Source organism: Notothenia rossii, assembly GCF_949606895.1.
Source record: "Notothenia rossii genome assembly, chromosome: 9".
Classification (NCBI taxonomy): domain Eukaryota; kingdom Metazoa; phylum Chordata; class Actinopteri; order Perciformes; family Nototheniidae; genus Notothenia; species Notothenia rossii.
Genome location: NC_136907.1, coordinates 19680228 through 19692717, shown reverse-complemented (window position 1 = coordinate 19692717; position 12490 = coordinate 19680228). Strand labels below are relative to the sequence as shown.

Genomic DNA, 12490 nt, shown 5'->3' with positions numbered 1-12490 from the left:
GTAGAATCAGGGCCGTCCCTCCCTACAGGAAGATCACGCAGACTGCGTGGGGCCTCACCTCGCGGAGGGAGCCTCATCTGGCGGAGGTATCCTCAACTATATGGAATGCCATTTAAGCCAAAATATATAAATAAATACATAAATAATTAAATAAATACATATATATATATATATATATATATATATATATATATATATATATATATATATAAATATGCCTATGAAATAAATTCTGAAATAAATTAATGAGGTAATAAATATGTATACATGTACATTTAAATACACATTTATTTATTTCATGGGACTTTTATTTCATAATGACACGTTTATTTATTTCAGGGGACTTGTATTTCATAACGACACATTTATTTATTTCAGGGGACTTTTATTTCATAATGACACATTTATTTATTTCAGAGGACTTTTATTTCATAATGACACATTTATTTATTTCAAGAGACTTTTATTTCATAATGACACGTTTATTTATTTCAAGAGACTTGTATTTCATAATGACACATTTATTTATTTCAGGGGACTTGTATTTCATAATGACACATTTATTTATTTCAGGGGACTTGTATTCCATAATGACACATTTATTTATTTCAGGGGACTTGTATTTCATAATGCTACATTTCCATTCCTTATATGCAAATAAACGGGGTGTGGTTAGCTCACAGATCCAGACCAAAGCAACAGCACCACAACACTGACTCAATAGCTCTTGTTTCACACTCCAGTACTCTTAAGTGGTTTGCAAACTGCCAATGAACCAAACCGGTTCCGGTTCAAGAACCGTTCTTGTGCTTTTCTGGCGCTTAACTGGTTCTTCTCTGGTTCTGAGTCCAGAGCCAGTTCCGGGCTAAAGCCTGATTTAGCTCTGGTTCTTCCTGTTTCCGCCGCAGCGGAGCCCGCTCTAAACACCCAAAACCGGTTTTTAGCTGACCCCACTTGGCTGCGAGATTAACCTGAGCCATAATAACAGTTTATGGAAAATGAAAGTTGTAACAAGCAGCAGTAGTGCTGAGCAAAGTGACGGCAACCACACACTTGTAACAAAATAACAAACTTTATAAAGTCAGGCAACACTAACCAGGCTTCGTGTGATTCTGTTTATTTGTACCTTACTTTGACCATCCGTTCAGTGTTATTGATCATTGTGGAGAGCAGGCAGAAGTGTTGTTTTGTATTATAGCAGCTATCAGATGGAATCAATACATGGGCTGCAAAGGTTGTGCTGTCGGACTATCACAAGAATCATAATGAAAAGGTCAAATGTGCCTGTAGAAAACGGCTTATGCCACAATATGATAGCAACAAGTAGTCAAGATATTCAGTTTAGCTTCGGTTGCTGTTGCATAACTGCGGTCAACTCAGCCGTCTCTCGCATTTGCTTGCTCAAATGAGCAGCTATTCATTTTTGAGTGCGCAATTAATGCGCCTTTACGGTAATCGCTGTACAAGAGTAAAATAATGCATGTTTTTTTCTGCTTTATTTGCAATGCAAGTCATTTGTACCATAAGTTCTTAATAGAACTGACACTGTTTGACTCAGTCCTAGTTTGACTGCTACAATAAAATGAAATTTTTACTGTGTACTTTTTGGGTAATACTCTCTTAAAGTCCCCTCCTGAGAACAAAATCATGCCACTTCTGCTATATTTGCTGAAAGATACAATTATTTTTAGCAATAAGTTCTTAATAAAATTGGTACTGTTGGACTCAGTACTTGTTAGACTACTACCCCAAATACAATGAAGTACTTTTATTGTGTACTTTGAGTAATACTCTGTCAAACTCCCTTCCCGAGTACAATAATGCATGTTTTTAGCTACCTTTGATGAGAGATAAAAAGCCTTGGTGTGAAAGGGGTTGGGTTAGATTTAGGGGTGTTGTGGTGCTGTTGCTTTGGTCTGGATCTGTGAGCTAACCACGCCCCGTTCATTTGCATATAACGAATGGAAATGTGGCATTTTGAAATACAAGTCCCCTGAAATAAATAAATGTGTCATTATGAAATACACGTCCCCTGAAATAAATAAATGTGTCATTATGAAATACACGTCCCCTGAAATAAATAAACGTGTCATTATGAAATAAAAGTCTCTTGAAATAAAGAAATGTGTCATTATGAAATAAAAGTCCCATGAAATAAATAAATGTATATTTAAATTTACATGTATAGCCTACATATTTATTCCCTCATTTATTTATTTCAGAATTTATTTCATAGGCATATTTATATATATATATATATATATATATGTATTTATTAAATTATTTATGCATTTATTTCATTTTGGCTTAAATGGCATTCCATACAACTGAGCCGCAAATGCGGCGCACCTGTGCGTGTATGCGGTGCAATTAGTGTGGCGGTACAGTGGCGCCGCTACGATGCTCCACTACCACCCCCTTCCCCGTCGACGCTCGCGAAACAGAGGGCCTCATCATTTAACTTTGCGTCGGGGCGTCTCTGCGTTTTGGCCATGTGTCGCACTGGAACAAACCGCAAAGACTTCAGCCGACGGCAAAGAAGCATGTACGAACTGTGCATGCGTGAGTGGCAATAACTCTCCTTACCAGCAGGCGGCGGCAGTGTGTATTCATCATTCAAAAGAGGCAACAACCGGACAACAGACTGCGTGATACACTGAGAGAAGAAGAACAGACTGCATGATATAAACAAACAACAAATAGCGCGTGCGTTCCATTCTCACTACAACGAGAAGCTCATGGGGCTTTCCCGAACCTGTGTCGAGAGCTGGAGTTAAATGAAATCTCAGATTTACCTTCTTCATAGTTTGTTTGGTTCCCTCACTTCCTTTTTGCTTCTCATGCACTGATTCACTAGCTGAACAGCCAATCAGAGTGATTTATTTTGCCGACTGCCTTTGGCCGACTGCCCGCCGGTTGAATCGGCAGGTTTTCGGTCGAAAAGTCGTCGGCACGGCTGAAAAGACACGACAGTGCGGGACACACCAATCTGAGTAGGGCGTGTCGACGGCCAAAATCGGCTTGGTGTGTCCGGGCGTTTAGGCTTCTCAGCAACTCTGCAGAATCCTATGGGTGACGTCACGGACCCTACGTCAATTTATATATACAGTCTACGGTTGGGCCGTGTCACGTCGGCCGGATGTCGTCAATGACGTAATAGGAGCGAACATTCTGGTTCTGCTTGTTAGCACAAAAGAGAGAGGGTTTTGTTTTCTGACACTTTGTGAGTTCCCTGACACACCGGGGACACATATTTATGTATAAAATACATTAACAAGTGCATTTTGCATAATAGGTCCCCTTTAAGTTTATTTATTTTAAATTAGATTTGACTGTTTCAGTTAGTTTGATATTTGCTATTTGGCATTTAAGTAATACTTTTAAGCTAATATGCCTGGGGAACATACAAAAAGATACGATATCCTAACGTGTGTGACTTCTTGTCATTGTTCTCAGCCGTACTCGGATCCCAATCCTGAGACCGGTAACATTTTTGGGGACTTGTCTGGGATAAACTCTGTCGAAGATCTCAAAGATCTCATGATTTGACCTTAAGGGTGAGGCCCTAAAGCAACTGCTCCATTATCTGTATCAAATGCACACATTGATGCCACCAAATGAAACAATAAAAATAGAAAATACTACAAATAAATTGGAATTAATTCACATCTTAAATGATTAATGTACACACAAAAATGTTTTACAAATATCCAACCTTCAAATTGCTCAGAGACCTGCTGTTTTAAAGTAAAGTCAACACATATCGACCCTAAACATAGTCTATATTAAGAACGAAAAACGTTTTAACATATAGTTTTTTGCATATGACAAATTTGCAAGGGTGATGATGTCAGAGCATCGTCCCATCTGTCGGGGCCAATTTATTTCACCTTTCTTTATTGATTTTCACTTATATCAAAAGAGAACAGGGCATATGAAAATGCAGATGTGTAATCATACTAGGGATCGACCGATATGGCTTTTTCAAGGCCAATACCGATTATTAGTAATCAAGGAGACCGATAACCGATATTTGGAACCAATATACGTACATTTGCAGTAAAATCAGAAAATCTTGGTGTCAAATTGTAGAATAACACAAACTCCAACACAACTCAACACAACTTCTTTGAAATACATTTAAGCATATATTATGTTTAATGAACTTTTAAACATCTTACAACTGGTTTCCTCTCGGTGCCTTTTTCTTTAGTGCAGCCATCTGCAATGAGTTAGAGAGAGACAAGAAGTGGGGCTGCAGGCTGACATGCCTAACTAACAATAATGCTTAATTTATTATATCAAAACAATGCCTGTCTATCTAGCATAAAATCCCAATAAGCTGCTAGCAACTGCAAAACACTAGTGCTACAGTAAGCTACAGTGTAGAAATGGCAATGCAAATATTATGACCCAAGCTCCTTCAACGATGCAACATATATAATCAAATACAAATAAGAAATAGTAATATACATTATATACATGTAAATAGAATATGATATATACAAGAACATAATATGAAATTGATATTGTACATTTAAGACAAAGATAAATATGGTTTATTGCGGTGATAACTATTTAGATAAATAAGTAGCAAAGTATAGCAAATAATGAATCACTTAAGATACCACCATCTATTTTTACAAATGAAACTGTCAGCAAACGAAACTGCCCAAAAAATAGACATATTGAATACTAACATAAAATGTATATACATATTGAGGAACAAGCTCAAAAGGTGAAAGGAACCTTTATATCTTGTATTTTCCGTGAGTCTAATGAACGTCTTAAACTGTATTGATTGAATGTGATGCTTTCAGTCTGCATGACAGAATACAGGGTACAGTCGTTTTTAGTATAATGTTTTATTTTTGTGGAATGCTGAATAATTTCACTAGAAATGTATGCTTTAAAACGAATTTACAGTGATAATGCGCTTTTGTGCACAGGGACTGCTAGTGTTAAACCGACCACTTATACTTCCTCCTTTTTCAAGTTGTGGTTTCCTCTAGTTCGATGTTTGGTGCAGATCTGCTGCTGCATATGCAATGAAACTTGTATTACTAAGGTTTCCCGCTGCACCGGGGACCTTTTGCCGTGCAATAACTTCATACACAAAACCAAAGCAGACTTAATGGTGTTTCCGCTAATGAATGAAAGGAATGATCGGTATCTGACTTTATCTTTGACTTGTTGCATTGCGTCTGTTAAATTGGTAGCTGAAGATTAATTGAGGTTACCAGGGTTTATATGCTGACGTTTACAGGTTTTGACTCAGTCGGATTAAACACAATTTCATTGAGAAAAATAACGGAAATTGTTCTGATACATTCTGTTCCAATCCAAACACCGTATTAACAGTACAACTCGTTATATTTATGTGATAACATTTAAAAATATATAATGTATTTACATGCATGTGACTTCAATACAACATCCTAAACCCATAAAATCATGTATGTGTCTCTAACAGAATAACATACACTCCACTGTATTCTTAAAAATACATCACTGTCTAACTTAACTCCCACTCCAAAACATACCCTTCATTAACCTAAACCTAATTATGAGTGAAGCGAAGTTCTAAAATACAATATAAAAGTTGAGAATTACCTAGTTTTGACTTTGCAATACAGTTCCTCACTGTAGAGATGACCAGGGATGGAGATAGCCATAACAGGAACAGACATTAGACAGCAGTGCTCCTCTCGTCCAGGCTGGTGGTCTGTGAGTACACTGATCCGGTAATTCTGTCCTGAGGAATGCAGATCTTGACCATTTTACACAGTCTGCAGGGAGCCCTGTTTATCAACCTAAACAGGTGCCTCCTGAACTTCTCCCCAACAAACACATACAGGATGGGGTTAAGGCAGCTATGAGAGTAGGCAATGGCCTCAGTGACCTGTAACGCCAATCTGATGGCTTTGCTGCTTTGGCAGTCAGAAATTATGTGCAATAGCTCCAGTGCTTTGAAGAGGGATGCAATGTTGTAGGGGACCCAGCAGATGAAGAAAACAACTACCACTATGAGAACTAAACGGATGGACTGTTTCTTGGATGACTGGCTGTTCAGCAGCCTCCAGACAATCTGTGAGTAGCAGAAGCCCATGATGAGAAGTGGGACAAATAGACCCAATATGTTCATTTTAAAAAGGCTGAAGATCCTCCAGTGAGAGTTGGAAAAGACGGGGTAGCAGTCCTTAGTTGCATTAGGACCTGGCTGTTGTTGGAGAAAGATCAGGTCAGGGAAAGAAGCCATAAATCCAACCACCCATGTAACAGCTGCTGCGATCATTCCAAAGGACCTTGTCCGGGCTCTCATAGTGTAAACAGCGTGTACGATAGCCAAGTAGCGGTCGATGCTCATTAGACTGATGAAGAAGATCCCACAGTAAAAAACTATGTGATAAATACCCAGGACCACTTTGCACATGGCATCCCCAAAGCGCCACTGGTCCCGGGCTTGGTGGGCTAGGAAGGGAAGGGTGCACACCAAGAGAAGGTCAGCTACAGCCAAGTTTAAGAGACACACGTCCGTCATACTGCGGAGGCGAACCCCACGTGTTAAGACCCAGATGACCAGACAGTTACCCAGAAGGCCCGTGAGGAAGAAGATTGCATAGAGGGCGGGAAGAAAACTGGCCCCGTGTGGCTGATACACACACGGGCCCCCACCAACGAAGAACGTCTCATTATACTCATCATACTCATGTCCTGGAGTAGAGCTGGTGAGAAACAGTGGACAAAGAAAGTAAGGAAATATTAATGATGAGGAGATGCCATTATTTCAGCTTATTCAATCTACAAACATTTTGCTTAAAAAAACTCTGCAGCTGTGGGCAGTACAATACTAAACTAATCTACAGGATAATGATGTTGTGTTCTTGCAACCGAATTTGAGAAACTGTCAGTAAAAAAGTTACTAAATTAGTGAGGAATGACATGCTGGATAGAAACTGAATAATCCAGCTGCTGATAATCAAAATTCCTCTATGTGGCCTGGAGTACAGTTACACAGTGAAAGCAAGGGAGGCACAGACTGACACAACTGCAAAAATAAAGAGCATATAAACGCATGTGTTTAGGCAATAGGTTAAATCTTACTTTGGATTGTCTTCTACATATGAATGTTCACTTATTCCAATGAAACGAGCGATAGTAGGGACAGCTGTGGCCATGGCCCACATCCTGAAAAACAAAACCATGACGTCGTCGTCATTTGTGAGGAATAAAAACCCACACCCTGTATCAGTCCAGTTTTTTTGTCTTTATACAACATTTATAAAGATGAATTTTGCTTTGCTACAGTGCAGATTTGATTTTTTAATGATCTCTTTTTTGTTTTACAACTCCCTTTTTTGTTTAAGTACAGGGCTTCTTAAGTCGTTCCCTAAAACTAAACCTTTGGAATTTTGTATTGAACTTGTTTATTTTAGAAGATTATTTCCTTCCCCTTGACTACTCATTGGAATGTACAGACAGTTTACATTTGTGCGAGTAAACCCATTTGTTTAAAAAATAATATCCAGGAGGAATTGCGCCCTTCCTTTACTTTAGAAACACACCAAAGCACTAACTCCTCTTTGTATTTTCTTTTTACAATGTTAGACTTAAATCTAATTAAACAAAAAGGTCATCATTCTTATCTCCTTACCTAAGCCTAGCATTTGAAACATTTGATCATTATATCACTTTCTTGTAACATTTAGATTAGGTTTTTAAAGCCCTTAATGGATGGTAGGTTCAATTGATAGTTGTTTGCCTTCCAGAACACTGTACTTTATTAGTTTACCCAGCAACCACTGAAAAGGAGTCAGAGATTGAAGCCTTTGTCTGTTCAACTCAAAGCTATGAGATGTGTGACCTACAGATTTCAGGGAAGCTAGCTCACTATTTTTAAAAAGCAAACCACCAACTTCTCTCGTTGCTACAGCCTTTAACTATCCATCACTTTCCTGATACAGACCTGAACATGTATTTACAGAGTTTTTGCACAAACACAGTTGTTCGGTCAGATTTAAAAATATTTTAAAGTATTTTTTGTGAGGCCGACAAAAACCAAACCACACAGATATATGAGCATCGATGCAACATATATGGCCATGCTAGTTAGTGGGGTTACAATAGATGGAACAACAAGACATACATTTAGTGAGGTAACGCTCTCAGACTGTATTTATAATGAATTAAAATACTTAAAAGTAAACAAATAAACAAAATGTAGTTTTAAAAATCCATAAGGAAAAAGTATAGCACCATGTCCCAATCAGCTGAATTAAAATACTTGACATTTATGTTCTATATAACCTCATAATCACAACTGAAACTCTTGGCTGGACTTATAGTATGAGGTCATTTCTAATGACTCACAGCTGGAGTCAAGTAGGGTCAGAGTTAATCAATTCATTTCAATACATGTTAAGCTTATTTCCAACAAAGATATGTACATGTTCTTATCATAAAGCATGTGCATTTAAACAATGAAATACAAATGTACCTACCAGTGATGTTATTAAGATAGCTGAGAGTGGTGTTTTATTCTAGATCAAAGATGCTGAGGTGGACGGCCGGATCACATAAATGATCAGATATGTAAGCAAGCTTAGAAAGCACTGTGTGCAAACCTTTTGTTTCACATCTCTTTGTGGTGTGCAACCCCGTTAAACATCACTTCCATCTTTTAACCAAACCAGGTGGGCTTGCGTGCAGGCTTTCCTAGAAGAGTGATATATTTGCATGCAAATGTTCAGTGGTTTGTAGCTTCCTGGTAAATGCTTTCAAACCTTGCATCATGCTTGTAATATCACACATTGTGTGTCGATAACCATAACCCATAGTCGACAAATGCAAGCTTTAAAAGATGCAATGCAAACCGGAGCATATAACTAATATCTAAAGCGAGTGAGATGCTTTTTACAGATTTAAAAACAAATATGCACCATTTTTAAATGAGTCAGTGGTTTTTAAATGAGTTAAGGGATTCTGCTCTGCACACTTCTTGGAAAGTACTTACAATCTACCAAGAAGGAAATGCCACCAATAGATTTAAAGTGGTGCAATGCTGTGTCAAGATGCACTTTTTTGACATAACACACACATCTCAGAATTATTTTGTTCTCACTTATTATAAAAATAAATAAGCAAGCACATTTTATTTTGTCTTAGTTTACAAAACAACGGAATTTGACAAAGACTAATATACTGTACATTGAATTTCAAGATTTCCATACATGTTTCATTATGTTTTTTACACTTTCCAAATACACACACACACACACACACACACACACACACACACACACACACACACACACACACACACACACACACACACACACACACACACACACACACACACACACACACACACACACACACTGCACTGTCTTTGTAACAATGTGTTTGTAGCATTCTTAATAATCAGATTGTACAGGCGTGTTGGACGTCTCTTTCTCGGTGGTGTCTCTGTGACTAAGAGTCCCTCTGCTCAGCTGCCTCCAGCAGAAGTACCTAGTCGGCGCATTACGCAGGGACTTCCTAAACTTCTCCCCTACAAATGCATAGATGATTGGATTCACATAGCAGTGACACACTGCAATGATTTCAGCATAGCTCATTGCAGAGTTGACGGCTTTTTCAGCCTGGCGGGTTTTTTAGGGTTTCGAGGAACAGCTGTAGAGTTTTAAGAAGAACCACAACATTGTAGGGGACCCAGCAAATGACAAACACGCAAAGTATTGTGAATATTAGCTTTATAGCTCTGTCCTTTTTGGAGTTCCTGGACTTGGACAGCACAACAAGTATTTTCACATAGCAGAAAATCATGACGGGGAGGCCCAAAAATAGCCCCACTGTGTTTTCGCTGAAGTTTCACAGCATCTTCCACAAATGCTGACTCTCATGTGGGTAGAATGGCTGGCACACTGAGCTGTTGTTTTCTGGATCTATCTCCAAGGCGGCAAATCTCAACCCAGGGGTTGCCATGATGACTGAAATGATCCAGATAGTGATGCTGGCTATGATTCCATAGCGAAGTGTGTGCGCTCGCATGGCTGCAACAGCATGGACAATAGCCAAGCAGCGGTCCACACTCATTAGTCACAAACAGATTTCCACTGTAGAAGCCCACCTGTTCCAAGAAGCAGAGGGGGAAGGAACATCAGAATCCGGTTAACCTGGCCTCAATGAGGTTATTCATACATTACACAGCAGGTGTCTCGCACAGCTGACAGCTGTTGTTCGTTACCATAGAAAACATCTGCATTATAAAAAAAACTAGAACTGTAGGGAGACAGGTACAGTTGCAGAATCATTATTTACTTTACTCCACTTTACCCTTAAACCCTTCGACACGGCACTTGTAGAAGGACGTGTTTTTTATAGATAATTGGTCAAAGACATGTTAATATATTCTGCTTTCTGAACTAATAAGTACCCAAACCCACTGAGTTTCAATCTTGAATTATAATGGACTTGTTATGGTTTTGTATTCTAAATGATTTTAGAAACTGCAACCTGCAGTTTGCAGGTTGCGAGGTTCTGATAGTTGACCAAGAGGGGCAGGGATGCAGCCAGTATGAGGTCAGACAGTGCCAGGTTGAGCAGGCATACGTCCGTCATACTCTTCAACTTTATGTACCGGACAAGAACCCAGAAAATAGTGGGGTTGCCTGTGAAATCAATTCAGATGATTTATCCATATTAAAGTTTTTCTCACAATGTGTTAAAGGAGATACTGTTTTCATTTATCTGTAAGATTCTTATTTGAACATACAGCATACATAGAAAAAACAGCATGTAGTACAGCATGTGCAATATTGTGGTTCCATTGGGCAACTCTGGACCGCTATCCTGATCACAGGTGTCATTGTAATCATAGTCCAAGTACGGAAATGACTCATACTCTGATATATTCATACTGCTTGTGTGAGGAGGTAAAGAACATACGCAGATTACTTTGTTTTTTTTTCAAGTTGGCCAGGGACGGCACAAGTTTTTGAAAAGTTTACTTAAGTAGGCCTACAGACAGTACTTGAGTAGATATAAGTAGTTACTCTATACCAGTTGTTACTAAAGTGGGGGGCGCGAGAGACCAGGAGGAAAAATGGTTATTAAAAAAAAAGAAAAAAAAAAGAAATAATAATTTGAAAAATTATTGATTCGAAAATAATATGATACAGTACAGTACTATTACGTCTGGGTCTCTGTGTTTCATTAAAGCTCAGCTCTGTGTGTGTGAAACGAGCCATTTTATGTGCGTGTGCAAGCGAGAGAGAGCGCACCGGTACCGGAGATCGTTGTTGTTAGCTTTTGGTGCTAGCGAGCTACGCTAACGGATATAAGGAGTTTTTTCAACAACAAAGTGGAGGAGAGTCCTCTCCTGTCAGACTGAGAGACTCAGTGAACTAAAGGACTCTCTCAGTGTTATCTCAGTGGGTCTCAAACGTTTTGGTCACCATTAATGTAAACAATTATTTCCAAGGCACACGTTTATATGATCATTATAGTTATAAAAAATAAGAGAATAAAGGAAAAACAGGTACGAAATACTATATGACAGTAAAAAAAGTTTAAAAGGGTCATTTGTAAAATATCCATAAAGAAAAAGTGAATCTGTTTACAGTTCTGTTTCATATGGGTGTTGAGAGATGTATCCATAGATCTCTTCATTTTGCTCTCAAAGTGCACCAGATTGATGCATTTTATCAATATTTAAAAATAAATCTTCCCGGAGGAGCTTGCCCCCGGACCCCCCTATGTGAGGTCCACACACCACCTATAAATGTTGTTTGATTAATTATGTTAATATGCCTAGATTGCCTACTCTCAAAGGCATGTATTATATTATTGAGTCAATAATATAATACATTAACCGTGCTTTAACTGAACCTCATCATGACACAAGAGAGGACGACAGGATTGTAATTTCCCGTGTTCAGTGAATGCAACAGAGGCAAGACACCAGACCAACCAGAGAGTTGAATGGAAATAAACATCTGTCTTATTGGCTGACAGCAGGGACGTGCACAGACATTTGGAGGGGCTATTGCTCTAAACTGGATCAAGGGCCTCCCCCCGGAAAAAAACACAATACGTCTTTCGAAATTTGTAACTTGTTTTTAATGTAAAAGAAACCAAACTATTATTACATCAATTAAATTGAACAGTAATTCACATCTCATAACAAAATAAGCTAAGGCGACTACTTGCATTCGGTGACTTGATTTTAAAAATGAAAACCAGGGACATTTTTTGTTTTGCGGTCCATTTCTCATTTAAATATCTAATGTTAATAACTATTAAAGACAAAATGGGGACAATTCTGCTCTAATGTAGTTTAACCATTGTAACTGCTGTGCAGTCCAGACATACTGATAAAATAGGGCCTCTAACTAATTACCTTAAATAAACTCACTAATGAATGAAACCAGTTCAATACGCATTATTCTTATTCTTATCATTCTTTCTGAGCGCAGTAACGGAAAGATAT

At 38.4% G+C, this 12490-nt stretch overlaps 3 protein-coding genes across 3 annotated transcripts in view; 1 reads left to right on the top strand and 2 right to left on the bottom strand.

Annotated features, from left to right (window-relative positions):
- wwc1 (WW and C2 domain containing 1) overlaps positions 1 to 12490 on the top strand; it is an 89486-nt gene that overhangs the window by 6308 nt on the left and 70688 nt on the right. The window lies entirely within an intron of this gene.
- Positions 4136 to 9253, bottom strand: LOC307020692 (C-C chemokine receptor type 5-like). Its single transcript, XM_079652216.1, has 3 exons — positions 8502 to 9253; positions 7105 to 7188; positions 4136 to 6725 (listed from the first exon to the last, which is right to left on the bottom strand). Exons 2-3 carry the CDS (start codon positions 7185 to 7187, stop codon positions 5690 to 5692), a joined length of 1119 nt encoding a protein of 372 aa, XP_079508342.1. The 5' UTR covers position 7188; positions 8502 to 9253; the 3' UTR covers positions 4136 to 5689.
- LOC307018475 (C-C chemokine receptor type 1-like) lies at positions 9414 to 10917 on the bottom strand (the record flags this gene model as incomplete). The annotated part of the gene is given in 6 exon segments (XM_079648708.1): positions 9414 to 9645; positions 9647 to 9870; positions 9874 to 10096; positions 10098 to 10129; positions 10501 to 10670; positions 10782 to 10917. Coding segments are annotated over 6 exon segments (1017 nt in total).

Excerpts from the sequence above, each read along its gene's own strand:
- LOC307020692 (XM_079652216.1), bottom strand. The coding sequence starts at position 7,187 with ATGTGGGCCATGGCCACAGCTGTCCCTACTATCGCTCGTTTCATTGGA. Across the intron at positions 6,726-7,104 it reads TATGTAGAAGACAATCCAAA|CTCTACTCCAGGACATGAGT; the intron begins GTAAGATTTAAC and ends GTTTCTCACCAG.